The 20573-nt window shown below is 48.9% G+C and overlaps 9 protein-coding genes across 9 annotated transcripts; 4 read left to right on the top strand and 5 right to left on the bottom strand.

The window, feature by feature from the left end:
* Positions 1-373: 373 nt before the first annotated feature.
* On the top strand, positions 374-2017 carry PtrM4_091820 (uncharacterized protein; the record flags this gene model as incomplete). The annotated part of the gene is made up of 2 exons (XM_066106970.1): positions 374-1261; positions 1370-2017. The coding sequence occupies 2 exons, from the start codon at positions 374-376 to the stop codon at positions 2015-2017; spliced, it is 1536 nt and encodes a 511-aa protein (XP_065962638.1).
* A 467-nt stretch (positions 2018-2484) lies between these two features.
* On the top strand, positions 2485-2778 carry PtrM4_091830 (uncharacterized protein; the record flags this gene model as incomplete). Its single annotated transcript, XM_066106971.1, has 2 exons — positions 2485-2593; positions 2648-2778. The coding sequence occupies 2 exons, from the start codon at positions 2485-2487 to the stop codon at positions 2776-2778; spliced, it is 240 nt and encodes a 79-aa protein (XP_065962639.1).
* A 242-nt stretch (positions 2779-3020) lies between these two features.
* PtrM4_091840 (Glycosyl transferase, related to UDP-glucuronosyltransferase) lies at positions 3021-4335 on the bottom strand (the record flags this gene model as incomplete). The annotated part of the gene is made up of 2 exons (XM_001934374.2): positions 3021-3342; positions 3401-4335. The coding sequence occupies 2 exons, from the start codon at positions 4333-4335 to the stop codon at positions 3021-3023; spliced, it is 1257 nt and encodes a 418-aa protein (XP_001934409.1).
* A 1317-nt stretch (positions 4336-5652) lies between these two features.
* On the bottom strand, positions 5653-8130 carry PtrM4_091850 (ProP, Permease major facilitator superfamily; the record flags this gene model as incomplete). Its single annotated transcript, XM_001934373.2, has 1 exon — positions 5653-8130. The coding sequence occupies one exon, from the start codon at positions 8128-8130 to the stop codon at positions 5653-5655; it is 2478 nt and encodes an 825-aa protein (XP_001934408.1).
* Positions 8131-10362: 2232 nt separating this feature from the next.
* PtrM4_091860 (uncharacterized protein) lies at positions 10363-10722 on the bottom strand (the record flags this gene model as incomplete). Its single annotated transcript, XM_001934372.2, has 1 exon — positions 10363-10722. One exon carries the CDS (start codon positions 10720-10722, stop codon positions 10363-10365), a length of 360 nt encoding a protein of 119 aa, XP_001934407.1.
* Positions 10723-10790: 68 nt separating this feature from the next.
* PtrM4_091870 (uncharacterized protein) lies at positions 10791-11081 on the bottom strand (the record flags this gene model as incomplete). Its single annotated transcript, XM_066106972.1, has 2 exons — positions 10791-10901; positions 10956-11081. 2 exons carry the CDS (start codon positions 11079-11081, stop codon positions 10791-10793), a joined length of 237 nt encoding a protein of 78 aa, XP_065962640.1.
* A 3496-nt stretch (positions 11082-14577) lies between these two features.
* Positions 14578-15492, top strand: PtrM4_091880 (uncharacterized protein; the record flags this gene model as incomplete). Its single annotated transcript, XM_001934371.2, has 1 exon — positions 14578-15492. The coding sequence occupies one exon, from the start codon at positions 14578-14580 to the stop codon at positions 15490-15492; it is 915 nt and encodes a 304-aa protein (XP_001934406.2).
* Positions 15493-16917: 1425 nt separating this feature from the next.
* PtrM4_091890 (GlpF, Glycerol uptake facilitator and related permease (Major Intrinsic Protein Family)) lies at positions 16918-17942 on the top strand (the record flags this gene model as incomplete). The annotated part of the gene is made up of 2 exons (XM_001934370.2): positions 16918-17241; positions 17289-17942. 2 exons carry the CDS (start codon positions 16918-16920, stop codon positions 17940-17942), a joined length of 978 nt encoding a protein of 325 aa, XP_001934405.2.
* A 484-nt stretch (positions 17943-18426) lies between these two features.
* Positions 18427-19894, bottom strand: PtrM4_091900 (histone chaperone protein; the record flags this gene model as incomplete). Its single annotated transcript, XM_066106973.1, has 3 exons — positions 18427-18971; positions 19025-19690; positions 19741-19894. 3 exons carry the CDS (start codon positions 19892-19894, stop codon positions 18427-18429), a joined length of 1365 nt encoding a protein of 454 aa, XP_065962641.1.
* Between the last annotated feature and the right edge of the window lie 679 nt (positions 19895-20573).

The following is a 20573-nucleotide window of genomic DNA, read 5'->3' on the forward strand; positions in this document are numbered from 1 at the left end:
CCTCTGCGTGATGGATTAAGACATATTCTAATAAGGAGTCAATCTACTGGCTGAATATACAATCGTGTGGCTCGGGGACATTGTAATTGACGACCCTCGACACCCGTCCAGGGTCCCCTCAGAAACAGCGAAGCCCAAGCCTGATAAGCACATAACGCAGAAATCCATCGACGACTTGACTTCGCGGTTTAGTGTGCTTGAGATTGAAGAACTCGCAGTCGAAGGACCGGACAGCATTGAGCAAACGAAGCCTGCTGCCACGCCAGCACCTCCCCCCAAGGTTGTGTATACCCTGGAGACTATTGACGAAGGTCGATGGTTTGCTATGTACTGTTTGTTACGCGATTATAACAGTATAAAGGCTGTTAACATAATGGTTTGGGAAAGTTTCTGCAGAGATCATGCCAATAAGAGTCAGAAAGCTGACTTTATGTCTGCTGCAGCAACCAGCCAGGCCGCTATGCAAATGATTAAGAGTCTTGTCCACAAATTCTCCAGTTTCTTTCCCGAGATAAAAGACTCAAAAAGCTTCTACATCGAGCTTCTGCGTCAACCTGCTTTCAAAGAAGCGATGCGGAACGTCAAGTACGATGACCATGGGCCCCCTTTGGTTATGGCACGAGTCGGCTTGTTCAAACACAGTGGTCTGGCGACTTTTTTTGAGACTTCGAATATGCTTGAGAGGTATCACCATCAAGCCGTGTTCTCATTGCGTCCCACGACGATTCAACCCCTGATTGAGTCTGAGCATATACCGAATGATCTTCCTTCCTTCCATGCTCTCATCAACGCGCTCGAAGATATTGCAATTTTGATAGATCTCGGCATAGAACTGCCTGCCATGGATAACTTTACGCAAACTTGGTACACATATCTCAAGCAACAGCGAGACGATAGGGCTAAGGAACAAAAGAAACAAAAACCTGCCAACCTGTCCATTGAGATGTTACTCTACACCGATCTCTATATCCAAACGCAAATGGTCTTCAACGACAAAATATCGGAGAAGCTTCAAGATCATTACTTTGCTCTACATGAATATTTGATTGACACCGGCGATCATCTCGAAATACCCCGCATTTTAAGGCAAACATCCGATGCGAAGCGTAAACCCAACTTGAAGTCCTATCTCAAGGATGAACAAAAGACGACTCAGATCGCAAGGTTCATTATGGAGGACATCTTTTGTTCGGAGAGAGAGGCGCGAGCAAATGCCAAAGATCCCACAGATACCCATCCAGATACTAGCCTTAATCGGAAGGTGGGCGATTGAATATCAGCTAATCCATTCTTTGCTGGGCTATTATCATTTGTGGTTGCACATGCTGCGAGTGATATTTGGATTGTTGGTCAAAATAACAATGGGCAGACACTGGCTTTCGCACACCTGTACAACTTCTTCCGTCAATATCATAGTTCTAGCACCACAGACACATCTGACAAGATACTGTACAGGAAGTGGGCGGATTTGGAGAATACGATCAAAATCGTCGGCGAGTCTGGTCTATTCGTAGGCGACAGGCCAAAATCAGTCCTTGCATGCGTCAGGCGTTTATTGATCACACATGGTGTGACGCCTAGTACAAGCATAGCAGCAGAAGAGAAACGTAGTGGGGGACCTATGAAAATGGCTTTAACAGGCGAATTAAAGCTCACCACCACTCCACTCATCAACCTTCTTTTCGCCACAGGTGGGCCAGAAAACCCAGCCTTTCTCAACATCACCAATAAGGAAATCTCTGATCTCGTCTTGAAGCAGAGTCGCAGTTACCAAGCTCGGGTCCCCGGCTATCAAGTTGACCAAAGGCCTGCAACATCAGACATTCTTATCATGTTCCGCTTGGTCTTTCAGCAAGAACTCTCGAGGATTCTTTTCCCTCACTTCAGCATTACGCCCACTATCATGGACCTGAATACACAATTATACAAAGACTTATGGCACAGGATGAGCTCTGAGCTGCACAGTCCGCAACAATCAATTAAGTGGGTCCTAGAAGGTTCAGATTGGATTGATTGATTACCGCTTTAAGCCTAGTAGTTACCTATAGGAGTTTAAGCCCTACCTAGATAGGTAAGTGGGTCTAGGAGAGTGACCGGATTGAATTGATTGTTGCGGAGTCTACTGAGCTGACGATCGTTTCATGGGATGCAAAAGCCACTGTAGCCATAAACATCGTGAACGAGGAGTGGAAGGTTCGCGACGGTCGTGATGAGATTGACATCAAAAATCAGGATGTCCTGAAAGCAGGGTGTATCATAAGGAAGTACATAAAGAACCTGCAAACCAGGGATGATCAAGATATGACTTCTGGCTGGACAAACTTTTATAACAAATACATGAAGCAAGTACAAACTCTTAAAACCTATACTGGTCGATCACAGCTCACTCCTCTTCTTAGAAGCCTCTGCATACCAAATCCATTGCTCCTGAGTGAGAATGTGATTGCCATAATTCTTGACCGTAGCTATAAGGCGAATAGCAGAATGAGTGCAACAATTCCCGAAAATTGGAATCAAATTCAACTGCAATTTCTACCCGATTCATTCCATGAAATTACCTCGGAACTGGAAACTGCTATAGAACTAGTTGATGGTGAGTTGCGTTGGGCTTCTGGACTGCTTAGCTTACCCGAACTGAACCTGCAAGGCGAGATGTGGGCAATGAGCAAGAGGGTGGAGGAGCAGCCAGTGAAAGAGCAACCAGTGGAGGAGCAGTTAATGAAAGAGACAATTGAAGACGCCTCGGGGAAGCAGAAGGAGAAGGTGCTACGTGGTTGAAACTGTTGCTACCCTGAATGAGTGTTGCAATAGTCTATCTATGGTTATTTCTCTCCTTTTATTATTGGATATTCAAATTGTAGGATGTAATCTAGAGAGTCGATATTGAAATTTTGGTTGTTGAAATCGTGTAATGTTTATATCATGACAGCCTAAATCTATGACGATACCCTAAACTCTTGAAGACCCCCACGTCTACACATCCATTGTTACAATCTGACCGGAAGACCTAATCAATGAAACTATGGAGCTTCCATCTTTTCCATCGGGTGTTCTAGGATGAAATTCCACATGACCTCCGCCGCCGTCTTCGCACCGTCCATGGAGTTCAATTTCTCCGCCAGCATCCTCGCCTTTGCAGCATACGATGGCTCGTTTAGTACTGTTAATATGTTGTTGCGAATGTTTCTGGCTTTCCAGAATTGCTTCTGCACACGGATACCCGCCCCGGAATTCATGGTGTTGTCGAGGTTTGTTTGCTGTTCGACTTGTAGTGCAACGCCGACAAGGGGTTTCCCTGCGGCTAGCGCGCATTGTACGGTTCCTTGGCCTCCGTGTGTGACACTAGAACAGATTTGTGGTTAGTCATAATTTTGTTCAGGTACTCAGTGGAGGCACTTACATCAAGTCCGCGAGTGCGTTTGCAGCGGACGCAGGGATAAATCGATCGGTTACAAGGAGACGTGAATCTCCGCCCGCGACCTCGTTAGCCTTGTTGATATCGCAGATGGACTTTGAAGCGAGGACGACGGCATTCCAGTCGTCTTCCGGGTTCATTGTGAGAGCTTTGATTGCCTCGAACAGGAATTCTTCTGTGCCAGAACTACCCATGGTGACCAAGATTGACGGACCAGGCCCCTTTGTCAAATGTTTTGCGATATCATCGTCTAGTTCGGCGTCGCTCCGTGCGTATAATGGACCTGTGAGAACTATGTTCTTAGGGAGGCGGTGTAGGTATTCTTGATGGAAGACAGGATGATCGTTAACCAAGTTCAGATCTGCCATATTCATGTCGAAGAGGGAGATTGGCCCTGAAATCGGCCAGCCGCAAGCCGCTGCTGCCGCACCTAGGCGCTTCTGGTGGAAAATGGGAGCCTTGATCATCAAGCCGCTGGCCCACCATGCGATCCGCTGTCGGATCGGCCGAGGAAGGCGTGTGAACAGCGGAATAAGATCAGGCAGATCGCGAACAAGGCCATGGGCAAAGGCTCCATGGTGTAGCGGGACCGGCAGGAAGTTGATGGTTCGAATTCCCAGTAACCGTGCAGCGATGGAAGCCGGAGCCCACATACCATGGAACACGATGTCTGGCTTCAGCTCCTTAAACGCGGCGAGCTGGCCATCAATGAACGACTTTGCAATCTCCTCCGAACCAAAGAACTCAGGCCAGTCCCATCCTAGATCATGTGCCACAGAGATGCCTTTCACACGTGGTTGAGCTGGAACAATGTTGAATCCCGCATCCGTGATCTGGTATTCAAAGCGTGCGCCACAGGACAAGAAGTCAATCTTCAGTTCAACGTCAGGCGGGCACATATCCCGCAAAGCAACGGCCATTGCGATTGCACGTGTGGTATCACCGGCATCTTGCCAAGCGACGCTTAGCACTATGTGGATGGAACGCGCCGCCATAGCAGTGAGATGGTTTATAAAAAGGACAAGAGGATGAAAACAACGGACAAGATGTCGTTTTAGGATGACGCAGACTCAGTGTTATACTAATATACAAGCGCTGATACAATACCAATCGAAGAAGCCACAATGCCAAAACTCGGCTTTCCAAAAACGTGGTGAACAGTAACCGTATCTCCTCTATCATCTCCGACAAGACTGCATTCGGATTGGGCTATGTTGCACAGCTGAAGCTCACATTCACATCGTTGGTGCTCGCCAGCTCCGGTCAGGCTCGCCAGTCATCCCCGAGCTCCGACTGTCAGCCAATAGCTTAGTTATCGTTAAAGACGCCTTTGCTTTGGACAGCACTAAAACATCGATATGGAACAGCTGCGGGGAACCGTATCAGGCCCATCACATTGACTTGGACTATATTTGGTTTTTTGCTGGAAAATGCCGCTCGTATGGTTGCAACTGACATGAGCAGATAGTGGGTCCGGTGCGAGCTGAAGCTTGTGGCGCTTCCAAAGCATGTGTAGAGATAGTGAGCTGCCTATAGTATCTTCAAAGTCGGTGTGCGTCGTAAGAGGAGTGGAGACGATGATGACCCATCCAGGCGTTAGCCTCGCCGTGGACCAATGGGATGTGTTCCATCTCGGAAGCTGACCAGGATGCCGGGTACATACCACTATGCTCGTGTCAGCCACGGAAGCCCCATGATGGTGTGCGGTGACGAGTAACATACGGCGCTTTGGAGCACCGACTTCGACATGCCGATCTGTCAGATTGTAGATACTATATTCTGATTGCGGTCAAAATACGTGAACTTGGCCAATCACGTAGGTCTACGTTCATTCATTAAGGTTGGCTAAGAACTCAGCCCTATTTGCTTGGTGATCCTGCGCTGACGTGGGATGCATTAGCTGCATACATGTTGCTTTCCTATGCCTCAGTCGACTGCGAGATCGGATGAAATTCCGGTGATGGCTGGATGGAGCAGTAGGAGGATAACGCCGTGATTCCGATGGCTTGTGCAAGGCCCTTGATGTTACATCGAATGGGGTCGTCCCGGGCGCACGACAGCGGTAGCTGTTATCAGGGATACCTGTAGGTCCTAGTGAAAACACCACATCACATTGTCAACTGTGAGTAATGATTTTATCATACGGGCCGGAAGCCGCCACGGAACAATGAAAGTTGTTTGAAATTTTCGTATTCGAATTTGTGACATTACATTAAATTAGATAACTACACTTGAAGTTACCTAGGCCCAGTCATCATCAATGAATCACGGAGATCCGGATTGATCTTCGCCGTGAGATAGGACGAGAAATTTCCACTAGACCGATAGGTCTTCTTCAATATCGGTGGTGGCGTGGGGATCTTGGTCAAACTTTGTCGACTCGGGCTGATGTTTGGTGCTTTTAGTATACCGCGCGGGACTGTCTGATTCCGACTGGGCCCTTGCTTTTCCTCGTCTCGTGTCGGGCGCTTGACTTTCACGCTCCGCCACTCCATTCCTATCGCAGCTGGTACCGCCAGGCAAGCGACGATGAGCGCGGCAAAGAATGTGCCTTGGGTCAATGAGCTGTTGTAGGCTGCCAGAATCATATGTTTCACCGCCGGGGGTTGTCCGCTCGTCAAGTCTGTAGCTCCTCCGTTCAGTATGTGATGAGGATTGAGACCACCGATATGTTTCAGGCCGGCAGTAAATTTGCTGATATACAGGTTCTGCCCGACAGCCGCAAAAACTGCCCCACCCAGCGTCTGGCAGAGCGAAAGCACTGCTGTACCGATCGGCACATCGGGCTTTGGCAATACCGTCTGCACTGCAATATTCGGGTGCTGCATAGTGCATCCAACCCCGAAGCCGACGATGATTTGATATCCGATCCACAAGCCGGTACTGGTGTTCATGTCCCACGTAGTTAGCAAGCCAGTACCAACCGCCATCATACCAGATCCGATGATCATGAACGGAGTGTAGTAGCCCATACGTTGCACGAGAGCTCCGGACATGATGGAGCCGAGGACAACCGAGAGTACGAGCGGGATCGTGTTTATGCCGGACTGCATCGCTGAGACACCTTTGATGGCCTGGAACCAAAGAGGGATGTATATTGACACCGTGAGCATGGTTGCGCCAACGCAAAATTGAGATGCGCCGCCAAAGAACACGCTTCGTTGGGTTATGATGCGTGCAGGAACTGTTGCAGTAGTGTTGCGAGTGAAGTACTGCCATAGTATGAAAAGTATGAGCAGCAGCGCGAAGACGGTGAGAAGGGCGATAATTCTTGGAGAAGACCACGGATAGTCGGCCGCACCCCATTCCAGTGCCAGAAGCAGACATGTGATGGAGGGGAGGAAGAGCGCAGTGCCGAGCGGGTCCAGGTTTTTTATTGTTTCTCCCCAGGTTTTCAATTTTGGCTTCTGCTCCTCCAACTTGAGCATGAAGCACACCACTAAGATTGTCAGGCCACCCAGTGGCAGGTTGATCCAAAAGCACCATCTCCATGTGGCCTTGCTTCCTGTAAAGGCACCGCCGAGTAGTGGACCTGCTACACTTGCGACGCCGAAGCATGCGCCGAAGAGAGCTTGCAATATGGGGCGTTTTTCGAGCGGAACAGTGTTCAGCATGATCAGAATCGCACCGGTAAAAATGCCGCTGCTACCGAGACCTGCGATCGCGCGCCCGATGATGAGCATCATGCTGTTCTGCGCCGCGCCGCATATCAGGCTTCCAAGCTCAAACAGGAATATGCCGGATAGAAAGACGGGTTTTGTCTGGAAGAAAGTGTATATGCGTCCATATAGCAAAATGAAACCAGCTGCTGTGAGCATGTAGGCGCTGCCGTACCATCCAATGTCGCTTAGACTATCAAACTCGTTGGTAATAGCGGGAATCGCAGGGCCCATGATCGTTCTGTCAAGAGCGACTAGGAAGATGGAGATATATAAAGAGACCATGATGATTGCCGTCTTCGCTGGTGATGGATAGGTACCCGCTGGTAGCATCGGTTGTCGTCCGATATCCGCTCCGGGCGCTGTATCATCGGGGTCGTTGTCCGCTAATTGTGATTCTCGAAGCTGACTCCTTCTGTTGTTCTTTCGCGTACTTTTGGGCTTTTGTGGTAGGCTATAGCTTGAGCCATTTAGGTCATCCTGAAATTTGACGCTGATCGGGCTGGAGAAACTTGAGCGTTTCGACGACTGGTATGAGTCCCTCATGTCTGGCATTTCGGGCATTTCTGGAACCTCCGGCATATAGTTGAATCGTGTAAGTTCTGCTGTTCTTGGCCGTAGATCTCTAGGTCCCATAATATCCAATGCTAATATGCCTTCCAAAGCCAGTATTGTGCTTTCGCGGAGGTATGGCCGGATTTCCTGTAAGTCCTCTCGCAGGTTCCGAGCTGTGTACGAGGAAGCAACTTCTCGTCTAGGCGGGATATTTCTCAGTCCTGCAAGATCGTCTTGGCTGAAATTATAAGATGAGTATGAGAAAGTGCCGCCTCCTGGGGTATATGAGCGAGAAAAGGCAGTCTCGCAGTTTGCAGATAAGTCTGCTATGAGGTCGGCAATCAAGTTGCGTTCATCGTATGAGATAAGCGACCCCGTCCCTCCCTGTGTGGATCCACGGTCGCTAAAGGTTCGGCCAGAGATTGCTGCCGATATGGCTGATACTACCGACTCTGGCCTTTCATCCGCGCGGACCAATCGTATCGTCGGGGGTATCGCCATGTTTGTGTATTCGATACTTGGCCGAAGTTATCGATTCGGTAGCCTGGTGGTGGCGTCGAGGTCCGTATATTGACTGCAGTAGGCCGTGCGTGAATACTTGAGTGGTCAACTTTATACGGAGGGAATGTATATGGACTACAGGAGAAAAGGTGGGAAATGTTCAGATCTTTGCAATTGCATTCAGATTGCAGGATTTGGGCAAGAAGCAACTGTTACATCGATTTCATCTGCAACAAGAGGCCTTGCGCAAGAGCACCTTGCGCAGCATCCGCAGTCCCCCAAGTCCAAGGCGAGGTCGTAAGACGGCAGCGATAACCACCCGCTCCTCTGACACACCACTACAAAGTCTCCAAAAAGCATCGGCATGTCAGTCGCCCAAACCACCGACGTTCCACGACCGCAGTCTACACCACGGAGTAGCCTCTCCCATCCCGACTGCCTACACGTCGGTTCCTAATAATATCTCATTTGATGGACCCTGAGCTATCACAGGTGGGTTGCCATTTGCCCTGCATGCTTCCATGACAGCGGAAGTTCTCGCTGTGATGCGGAGATGCATAGTCAGCGTTCGGGTATTACCCTGGGGAGCCGGGTGGCGCTCGACGATCGCCGTGGGTTTGCCGAGACATTAGGGCGATGATGTGAGGAGCTGAGTGAGACTTTTTCGATGGTACGGGAGTAGGAAGGCAGTGCATGAAGATGACCGAGGGGAGGATGAAAGAGAAGTGGAAACGTGCATCGGCGGTTTGAGAAGCCGAGTTGTTTTGCAGAAAAAGCGATTCAAGACACGTGGGCGGGAAGATGACGGTTGCTTAGCGTGAGGAGGATTGCGTCAGGCAGGATGGAAGACACGCACACCATCGAATTGCATGGCTACGCGGGCTGTTCAAGTGTCTCATGGGGACATCGAGACATCAAAGTACAAGAGTACTGACCCCATCTAAAGTCATTTAGATAGCAATAGCCTGGTAGTAGTATCAAAGCGGATGCGTCCAAGGGTACGTCTTGTTGCCGCGCAAGCGCCTCGTCGCGGCCTCCCCCGTAACTTCGGAAAACTCTTCTCACAAGCCTGCAGAAGTACCAAGTTCCGACTGGGGATATAGACAACAAATATTTGATTTCAGATCGAAACAATACCAAATGCGGAGAGTAAATCCGCGGTCGAGATCGGCCTAGGGATCAGAGCAAGCTCTATCTGGGACGGGCGCTTTCAAGGTGCGAGTACCCTATGAGAGTACGTGGAATCATGACGATGGTTCAGGGTCAACCCGTAATAACCAGGGACCTTGCGTAGGAGCAGCGTGTCCCCTGGGTACCGTAGGTTGCGCTTAAAAGAAAGTAGAAAACCGAGCCCCTGGGAAAAGGAAGGGGAGGTGATGGTCAACGCAAAATAAAAAGACGTAAATCTGCTATACACCGTTCGTTCGTGCGTACCATTACAGGAATCTGAAGCAGAACAACGCGTTTGGGATATGTTTGTGATTGGAGATTCTCGGTAGCTCAAAGATGGGGTCTCCGTATCGGGATGAACAAATGCTACCGCTGGACTAAGAAACAATCAGCAACAAAGGGCAGAACAGCCGACATACAGCCGACATGCATCCAAGCGGACCGCACTGAACGCGAGATTTTGACGGTGGCTATCGGAACATGAAGTTGAGCTTTGTGCATAGGTAGGTGTCGGCAACAGAACCGAGGTCGAAAGAAGAGGCTATGCATTTTGGGAGCGGTCGGTAAGCAAATAATGACTAGCGATACAATCATCTTATCAAGAAATATACGTCCGGATATCTTCAATCACCCCATGGAATCAACAGCTACGCGTTGCGTTGGTCAGCACATTGGGTTTGGCCGGCCCGCGAGCCTGCAGGAGAGGCTGTACCATTGGTCCTCCTGCATCCATACTAGAAGAAGCGGCTTTGAAGATTACGACCTCTCGCATATTGTTGGGCATGCCCTCGCTAAATTCCAATGTAAGCATATTCGCCTATCTGGTATGAGACGCTTCCTATCATGTAATTTTTATGCATTCGGGACATCGAAAAGATTCACGACAACAAAGGAACTCATTGTCGAACAAAAATTGCATCGTATTCTCTAAATATAAACACATCAAAGACTTTAAGCAAGTTCCAAATTGTACTTTTGTAAATCATTCCGACATTCTGCCGAGAGCATCCCCATTCAGTTTGAGATATCAATATATCACCACTAATTGGTATCTAGCTCTCTTCAAAGACGCGAATGGTCTTTATCAAAGGACATTACTGCCTTGTTGTAAGTGTTCAGACATGTCTGACTGCACACGACAAGCGTTTTAGTGCATAGCGAGACAAGACCATACTTCTTGAACTCAGTGGAGTTCAATTTGCTGTCCTCCATAACCTTGCCTGTATTGATACTGGCGTCAGTGCCGCAGGACACGAGACAGGTGGCGAGTTCCGGCGAAGTGAATGTAATGTGGTCCTTTGATTCTGGCGGGGGCCAGGTTTTCATGAATTCGGTATAGTTTGCGCGACACGGCTTGAAACAATCGACGAGGGGCTCGATACAGTCAAGGTACTTGACGTCGGCGGGCTGCACCTGGTCCATAGATGGCAGTTCGAAAATCTTCGTCGTGTTCGTGGCGATATCAGCGTTGCAATCCCCGACACAGCTACTCAAATAGTGTTCACTGTAGACTGCGGACCTAGGAAGAGCTGTCGCGGTGGTTGTAACGTAAGGGTAATTCGTGTACGTGGTGTGAGAACCGGTATGAAAGGCTTGGAAGGCTTTGTTTTGTCAGTCTTTGAGACACTGATCATTGAAATGTACCCAGTCCATACCTTGTCATCCTTGTCATCCTTGTCCTCATATTTATCATCATCATGCCACCAAGGCAAACGACAACAATGCAACGGCAAACCAAGAACGACTGTGAAACAGACGCAGAGTAGCAGTAGGGACCTCATGTTGAGAGAACGATATTATTACGCCGTCAGGGTAGAGGATGTCAGATGGCTCTTGATAGTACAGCAAAATATCGTGAAGGTGATCAGTTTGGTGACAAGCAATGCGTCTGCCTCCAGCAGTGGAGGGCACATCTTTATCATCAAACTTGGATGATAGTTGATGCTAAGGAAAAGTCTGGGTCCCAAACTTCGTTGCTTAAACTCGGGATAGCGGCTACAATAAAGCAAAGAGCGGTAGGAATCGCTCCTCCCGTGTGCCGCTCAAATGGCAGACGTTCTGGAACCACATTGCTAGTTAATAGACCCAGTTGGGTAGGCTACGCACAAGCAGAGTCTTGAAGATTAGGTATGGTTGCATAAAGTCGATCGTATTCTTGGCTAACCTTTTTGTAATTTCCAACTCCAAGTTTAAAACGAACGTGTAGCATACCTGAGTGCGCATACAGCCGTGAAGAAGATACTAAATCTACAATATTGTCCAACCATCCAACTGTCGACATGACTAGCATTAGATACAATGGAGGTATCATTTGACGTTCGCATAAGACATCTATGATGGGGTCCTCTAGAGGCAGAGATTACACGCTCCCAATTGGAATTCCCCGGACACGGAGATGTTGAATCCATCCGTATCTTACTACTAGACGAACGTTCACATCTACTTCAAACCTCCAATCGAGCATCTCTGCACCCAATAAATTCTAGCCCAATCAATAGCGTATGGGAGACCTCCGGTATTGAATCGATAATATGCAGGCTTCGGGCTAACCTCATCTGAGTATGCCGGAGCTCCTACCTACCAGGTACCGGTAGCTAGGTATGCAGGGGACTGACCTGCAGGTGTTGAGAACCCCGCTCTAGCTGAGACCGCTCGCTCTTCCTTGCGCGACATACGTGAACTTGCATAAATGAGTCTTGCACGGGTTCATGGTCAAGAATAGCCTGGGTCATACCTAGGTAAGGTTAACATCCCGATGTCAGGGCACCATAAACGGCCAAGCACAGGTAGTTCGCCCATGGAACTTGGCCTTCGCAAATTTCACTACATAGGATGACAAGAACACCATGGAAAAGGACCCTGGTACCCTGGTACTGTCGAGACGCGGTGAGAGCCTTCACTAGTATTCACGGTGAATCAGGCTTCCCGTGCTCTGATTGGCCAAGCACTGATTAGTCAGCTGCTCCGTGCGCGCACCATAGATATTCTCCCTCCTCCCGTAGCTCCAATACAACAAGTTCACGCACGTTTCTCCACCTTCATCAGGTACCCTGATCCACGAAGCAATGTATGAATGAGCTCACCGTTTTGGCGTTAGATGGGGAGGGTCGCAGGATTGCGTTTAAGCGAGCATCATGAGAAGCATTCCCTGCATCTCAACAGATAACAACAAGGAATCAAGTAGCTATCTACTATGAATATTGTGGTAGAAGGATAGTCAGAAGAGAGGCTGCCGACCCGCAATCGGTAGAGAGTAGAGAACAAGAAGGTATCCGAGTAACAATCGGTAGTATTAAGAATGGTGTACAATAAGATGTCGGGCTCCTCTATGTGGAGTCGTCCTAAAATACTCAACCCTAGCGCCGATTACCTAACGCCGAACACGTGACAAGCTACTACACCACAATATATATATATGTGATCTTTCGGCACGAATTTTGTGGTCATTACCTCATAAACTCATTCATTTTCAGACGACCAGATATATCCTAAACGACAGCCCTGAGGCTCCTATATTCATCTGCATTGCCAAATTCCAGGATGTGGATATTCCTCTGGAGTAAACTCTTGCTCCTCGGACATATCATCCTGGCTGTTGCATCTTCAAACATTGCTTCACGTCAGAATGACCGAAAAACCGAAGACTGCATGTAAAATCCTTATTGCAACAATACCGAAGATACTCGTGAATGGCATAACGATTGCGGATTTCAGAAACCCAGCTTGGATCTATGGAAAGCTAACCTCGATGATGATTATGATTGGCTAAACACAAAATTTCGCGACTATAAATAACTGCAAAAGCAAGAGAACAGAATCCAGCGAGATGAGTTGACATTTCCTGCCTACATGTTAAAGCGGTATGCACCAAACGCTCCACCTAGCAGCATGGTTTGTGATAGTTTAGGCATGTGTAGAGTCAGTATTGCATTATATCTATTATACGCATCCCATCAAGCTAATTATGTAAAGGCCCCAAGCTGCAAAGATATCGGAGAAAAGCATGACCTGACTGTGAAAAGTCGAGCTATGTTATTTTTTGAATTCGTTTCCGGTCTCGATCACATGTATCATGTGTCGAACGCACAGTCCGCAACAATCAATTAAGTGGGTCCTAGAAGGTTCAGATTGGATTGATTGATTACCGCTTTAAGCCTAGTAGTTACCTATAGGAGTTTAAGCCCTACCTAGATAGGTAAGTGGGTCTAGGAGAGTGACCGGATTGAATTGATTGTTGCGGAGTCTAGTCGAACGAAGCTGCTCAAGATCACTTTCGTCACATGCATGCGAACATAGACGGCCTTACGAAAGCCTTCACATATGCTGATAAACAACAAACGCGTGCTGTTGATAAAGAGAAAGAAAAAGAAAAAGGAGAAATATATCAAATTAGGGGTTGAAATCTTTGCTGTCATTCTCGCCATTGTCTCCTTTGGTTCCTCTCTTGCCGCTCTCGTTCCAGCAGAAGTGGCATTAGGCGTTCAAAAGCTTGGGGAAGCATCGAGATTAGCGGCAGTTATACAACGCCCCCTGATGTTCGTGCAAAGACTGGGAGCGGCTAGCATAGCCTCATCGGAAGGACTTCACGTTCTGCAGGACACACATATAACGCAGTTGACCAGTAAGTATCCAAGCTAAAGAGAGAATAACCCTGGGTTTAACACACCTATCAGAAGAGTGGCTGGTCCTTAGTAATCTTCTGAGCGTCGGAAAATTAGTGGCGAAGCACAAGTATACTAAACATATCAATCACAAGACAGATTTGTAAGAAATGTCGCACCAAAGATTCTTCTGAAGCTAATACGGTCAAGCATGGATATGATATGACTTTAGCCGCATTTAGGGCAACCTTTGCCGAACTTGACATGCACGCCACTGCGGTAACCAAGACCGGGATGGAGTCTCTCGTCTCAGGAGACTCGTCAAATGGAAAAAATATTGTGCAACTGTACAAAGAATCCTTCTTTAATGGGGCTAGTCCCTACTTTCGAAGAATGGTTGATTTCTAATTAGAGATGAGATCCTGCGCACTCATCATCAACACTTTATGGTATGCCACTCCCAAATTAAAGCCAAGGTTTCCAAGGTGTTCTAATGACTTGTAGGAGATTTGAAGGCGTCTTCGTTGTAGAGAGTATGGCCTATCAGAACGATTGCAGCCTTGACAATCGTGGGCCGCCAGAGAACAAAGTGTGTTTAGAAGAGCGCCCCGATCACTCTTACTGGATCCAGGCAATCACACATTACGACGACGAGAAAATTCGAGAGCCTCCCAGCATGCAACTCTTAAAGGGAAAAGAAGAGTTCCACGGGATTCACCTGAGCGACGTAGTACGGTCGTCATTCTGGTGGGAAGAGATAGTTGACCCTAGGCAAGGCGATCCGGAGAAAAGATCCTCGGATGGTAACCCGAAGACCGATATCCAGCTTCTCACGGACTATGGCAATGTACCTGGGGAGTTTCACCTGCCCATTTGCCGTAGTTGGTTTGGCGAGGCCATTACTGCCATCGACACTAAAAAAGGCATAAATGCTCCTCGCCAATGCGATGCTCCTAACAAAGCAGACGCGGCGAAATGGGGAAGCTCCAATCAGTGGACTATGTTCTATACCCAAAAAGCGATCAGAGTTGGCAACTGGTACAACTTCGGAAATTACGGAAAGATGTGTAGAGGCGAACATAAATGCAGTAAAGGAGGTAGTTGGGAGACCATTTTAGAACTGCAAGCAGATGATAAACCTGTAAAGGGAATGAAGGAGGCTTGGAGTATTGGCTGCGTGCCCAATGCGCATGGGTCATACGAATTAAGACCGCGGCAGCTCACAGATCCCGAACTGACTGAGACTTCCTTGAAACTTCAAGATACAGTTTCTTCGACCCCCGAGACCACTAGAGCTCCTATAGTTCAGATAAAAACCCAGGAAACGACGAACTCAACCTGTTGGTCTACCAATGCCTCTACGGGTATCGAACATCAAGGCCCATGCAATGGACCTGAATGCATCATCGACACAATCTATGCGCTCGTCGAGCGCAAGTTTGGATACCATGTCAACTCTTCCGAGGCTCTCAATGGTTTCCCTTGTCTATCGGGTGACGATTGGTGTGTTGAGGACACGGCACACAACCTCTGCGAAGACCTTTCAGACGAAGAAGATGCAGCTGGAGAGCTGGGAACAGGATGGGAATAGTAGACACCTTTCGGAAACAAGAACAAAACATCGAATGAAGATCAGGACAAGATGGTGCTTATCAAGAAGATTGAACTAGTGAACAAACGACACGCTTTTTTCTGTGGCAGGAATGGTACTGGGGGGCAGTTCGGTATCGACTGTTTTCCCGACAGTGCAAGCACCAGGATGGTCACCATTACGGGTACAACGCCGCCCATGAGCCGCCCATCCCTTTCTGCAGGCTCTCCCATGGTGTTTCCCTCCCCCAGCCCGGTGTTCACCACCGTGCCGACATACGTCGCAACTCCTCTACCCACACTTCGGTAGCTTGTCAACCAGATAGTTCAGGCCACTGGAATCAAGGGCGAGCAGAGTGGTGGAGGCAGCCATTTGGGCTTTTGGTAGATTGTGGTAACAGGCCAGGTCATCTGCGTGGGTTTTTGGCGATTCTTGATAGTATATCGTTAGTCAATTGAGTCGCCACTTGTCTACACATTCACATCAAATGTCCGCATTGCTTTGTTACCGGTGACTTGAGTAAGCACCACTAACCGCTGATAGCATAGTTTTATAGTCGAGTACTCTGCTGCCATGGACCACATCGACTCCAGCTGTCGGCCATGGCGACTTTGGACACTGCCGTGTGCTCGCCATCTTCCCGCATCGCCATAAAAGATGTTCTAGATTCCGCAAATCATGCGACAGTAACGACGGAAGACCACAGATCTTGACGACTGGATAGAGGCGCATTGTTGAAGTTTCGCGAACCTACAGCGATGGCGAGATCTGCACTAGTCTACTTATGCTAAGCCTAGAACAGTTAGCGTAGTCTACGCTCAGGAAAGATCACCCCCACGACACCGATGACGACTCGTTGACGACTGCGATAATTCCCATCACGCCCTCGTATCCCCCTATGCTCCCACCGCCGCGGTCATAGTCCATGACCAAAAATGTCGCGTCGCGGTCAATGCCAATGCGCGCATGACTTGCGTGTGATATCTGGATCATCACTCCCTTTTCCTACATCATGACTAGACCTTCGCCAACTTAATGTGCGCATCTCGATTGTGGCGTTGACGTAGCTGCAGAGTCGAACGTGATACGCGAGAGGTGTGATGGAGTGGTGTGGAGTGCAGCCATTATTGAGCATGATCTGCGAGCGAAGGATTCCGAGTTTGCCGCCTGGGGGAGAGGAGTTTTTTGGGAAAGACGTCAGTCATCTGGGAAATCAGGAGGTAGGTTTAACGTTAGTTTTATTCTTCCTAACTCGTTACTCCTCACTCGTGTCTCCCGTCTTTTGCTTGCTTACGCATCCATCGTCGAGATTCTGTGGAACGCTGCTTCTCGCGTGTTATTGTAATTTAGTTCTCTTTCTTGACTTGCAACTCGAGCGCTGATATATCTTACCTATATAAATTAAAGTCCAAACTCCGTTCCGTCATGGCACTCAAAAACATACTCCCGCTACATCGAAAAGACCCATCCTCTACATCGTCCCGCGATGCTAGAAGTTCGTGGAAGACGGCAAATCGATGGCGCATTGAGTTGATTGCTGCAACCTCTGAGTTCGCGGGAACCTTCATGTTCCTCTTCTTCGCGTTCGGAGGCACAAGCATAGCTCAAAACAGCCAAGAGGCGATGTCTAGCAGTGGAACAGCACCAAACACAAGCGTACTGTTGTACATAAGTTTGATCTTCGGATTCAGTCTCATGGTGAATGTGTGGATCTTCTTCCGCGTGAGTGGCGGCCTCTTCAATCCAACCGTAAGTTCCCCCTACCTCAATTCAACGCCCAAATTAATCAAATCAAGGTGTCCCTTGGCCTCTATCTCATCAACATCATCCCCTTCCCCCGCGCCATTTTTCTAACCATCTCCCAACTCCTTGCCGGTATTGCTGCAGCTGCAGTAGTGTCCGCCATCCTCCCTGGCCCCTTAAACGCTAGCACTACCCTGCAGGCCGGCATGACACCCGCACAAGGCGTCTTCCTAGAAATGTTCATGACTTCTTTCCTCGTCTTCACAATCTTCATGCTAGCAGCCGAAAAACACAAAGCCACCTTCCTCGCCCCCATCGGCATCGGCCTCTCCCTCTTCGTCGCAGAACTGCTGGGCGCTTTCTACACAGGCGGCAGCTTGAATCCCGCGCGCAGCCTGGGACCAGCAGTTGTAACACGCAGTTTCCCCAGTTACCATTATGTTTACTGGGCGGGACCTGTTATGGGGACCTTGTTGGCATGGGCTGTGTATAAGCTTGTTAAGGTGGGAGGTTATCAGACGGTCAACCCGGGTCAAGATTTTGACGATAATGAGATGAGGATGTTTGACCCACCAGAGCATCCACAAAGCGAGGCGCAGGTTGAGAGGCCGAATGTGGCGGCCGAGGGTGTGGCGGATGCTTTGAGAGTAGGAAGTCGAAGTGAGAGGGGCATTAGTGAAGAAGGGAAAGAGAATATTAATGGTTAGCGGTGAAGCGCTTGGATGCACCTTGGAGAGGAAAGAGTCTCTTAGAATATAGAAGAGATAAGCAAATAGAAACGAATAGCATAAAGCAATCATAAGGCAATCAATGTGCGGTTGAGTGACAGTATTCGAACGGATGATATTTCGTTCTCTATCGCTATTTTCTCTTCATGCAGCACACAAATATAGTTTCGTCGCCACCCCGCAGGATCTCTCATCTTGTCTCTTTCAGCCTGGCTCCAGTCTGAGTTGTTGTGTTTGGACTTTTGATCATGGTGGATGTTCTGTGAGGCCTATTTTAGACCATCGTTCCTGTGTAGTCGCCTAAATAAGCACTTTTGACACCAAAGCGTCCTCTAGGCCATATAACTGACATGTCGAACAATGCTGGGAACCAATCTAGGCAGTTGGGCGATTTCATCAATATCGGTTGTACTGCAAGTTGTGATTAGGCTTGCCTACAGGGTTATTCCAGGCCATGTAAATCTCATTGTTCCATCTCATCGCCGTCCGCTTCATCATATTCGCCTTCAACGGTATCGCCTTCTTCATAAACCCCTTCACCTCCTTCACCTTCTTCGTCCTCACTGTCAGAGCCAGACCCTTCGCTTTCGCCTTCGCTTCCAGGGTCAAAGTCGTCATCCTCTTCCTCGTCGTCTTCTTGGTCCTGTAACTCTCTCTCCGCTTTCTGCAGCTCGCTCTCTTCCTCCTCGCCTGCAGCCTCGGGCTCAGTGCCATTTGCTACATCCTTCTTGCCTCCTACTTTGTTCACATTCAGCTTCTTGGCTCGTCGATCGTCCGCTAAGCTCGCATCCTGCAGTCCATGCTTCTGCACATAGTCGTTGATGCCGGCAAAGTTCGCCTGGTCGAGCATACCGAATTCGATGTCTCCCGTGGGTGTGGTGATGACAAGGTTGAACGTATTGCGCAGAACGGCGGTGTAGGAAATGCTGTTTATCGCGGCAAAGTCAAAGAAGGCAAGGGGCTTTTTGAAGCCGTAGAGGATACCGATTTCCGTGAAAAACAGGTAACCTAGCGTATGTCAGTACGGGCTCTGTTTTGGGGCGAAAAACATGGTTACACACCCTCTTTGCTTCCCCGATGCGCCTTGACGTGATAAGCTTTCTCGCCCTTCCTGTGACTTTCCGGCACGGCACTTGCAAACTCATCGGCGTCTGGAAAGATGACCTGCTTGCCGGTGCCTGCTTGTTTTAGACAGTGCTGAATTGCCTCGGCCATTGGTCCAGGCCCGGGGTCCTCGCCTTCGACGATGTTCTTTCCTGTCGCTTCCTCAAATGTCCAAACTATGGGCTCTGGTGGTGAAGCCTTGAGCTCATCGGGCACTGGTGCCACTCCATCGCCGTAGACGGGGATGATGACGAAGTTGTGCTGCTTCTTGGCCTTCTCTGGAATGGGCAGGCAAAGGACCTGATCCACGTTTTTCCACGCAATGGCAAACTCGACACTGCCATTGGCGCCAATCGCCCTGATGCCGCCGTCCTTTTTGTCGAGTAGCTCGAGAATGAACCTTTTCCGTTGTGGTATTGAAAAGCTAACGCCGGGGAATGTCTTGAATGCTTTCGTTGTGACACTGATCAAAGTGCCGCTCGTTGCTGGAGCCTTGTTTTGCGGAACATCGTTCTCCTCGAGCTTGCGCTTCTTGGCCGCTGGTTCATCGACAGGTTGTGACGCCTGATTGAGTATGTACGTGGATATGTCGCGGAATAGTGTACTTTGAGAAGGATTCTGGTCTACTGGTCATAAGCATACGGTTTGTTGAGAGCGCAATAACAATGCATACCTATGGCAGCATGCACGCGCTTTCGCAGCTCGTGGTTGCTTACGAAAGCGACGTCAATTTCCTGTGGATGAGGTTCTGGCACAGGGGCAGGCGCGGGTATCTGCACTGGTACTACGGGCGCTGAAGATTTGTTGTTGAGCGCGGTAAAAGCCATGGCGAGTCGTACAGTTGTATTATTGTCGCTGGTTGAGATGTCGTTGGGACGCGTCAACGCCTGATCGCGACTTTCAAACTAGCGCTTGGACAAGTCTGACATCACCATCACCATCACCCACAATCTCCATCACGGCACCTCCAACCACAATTCATCACCATCCACGGTCACTTTTCCTTCAGCGCACTGCTTAGCTAATCAACAAACCTTGGGTCTGCACTTTACCGTCCGTACACGGGACCGTGTCGGCGCCGACGTGAAAACATCCTACCGGTATCTTCTGAGACGAGACAGCCGCAGACAACCAGCCGAGGACCGAGGAGGGCCAGGAGCCGACTGACACCTTTCCCACCGCATACCAGTCCATCGGTACAAACCCCTTCGCTTATCGCGTGTGAGCCTGAGGTACATATCGACTGTTGTTCATGCGAGATCACTGTCGTATACCCTTGCTTGGGACACATTCAACTTCGCAGTTCGCGCTATAGCCGCACTTCTTCACACCTCCTATATTCTAAAAACTGTGACGTGAGAACCGCACATCGCCGTCGGTATGCCCCAATATATGTCTGCCTCTGGCTATACCCACCGTCATGCAAAAAGCTGAGAAGAGCTTCACATGATAACGGAGACTCTTCTTAAACCACACAATCGCCTATAGCAATGCTGATATACCCAT

This window comes from Pyrenophora tritici-repentis, chromosome 4 (genome assembly GCF_003171515.1).
Source record: "Pyrenophora tritici-repentis strain M4 chromosome 4, whole genome shotgun sequence".
In the NCBI taxonomy this organism is placed as follows: domain Eukaryota; kingdom Fungi; phylum Ascomycota; class Dothideomycetes; order Pleosporales; family Pleosporaceae; genus Pyrenophora; species Pyrenophora tritici-repentis.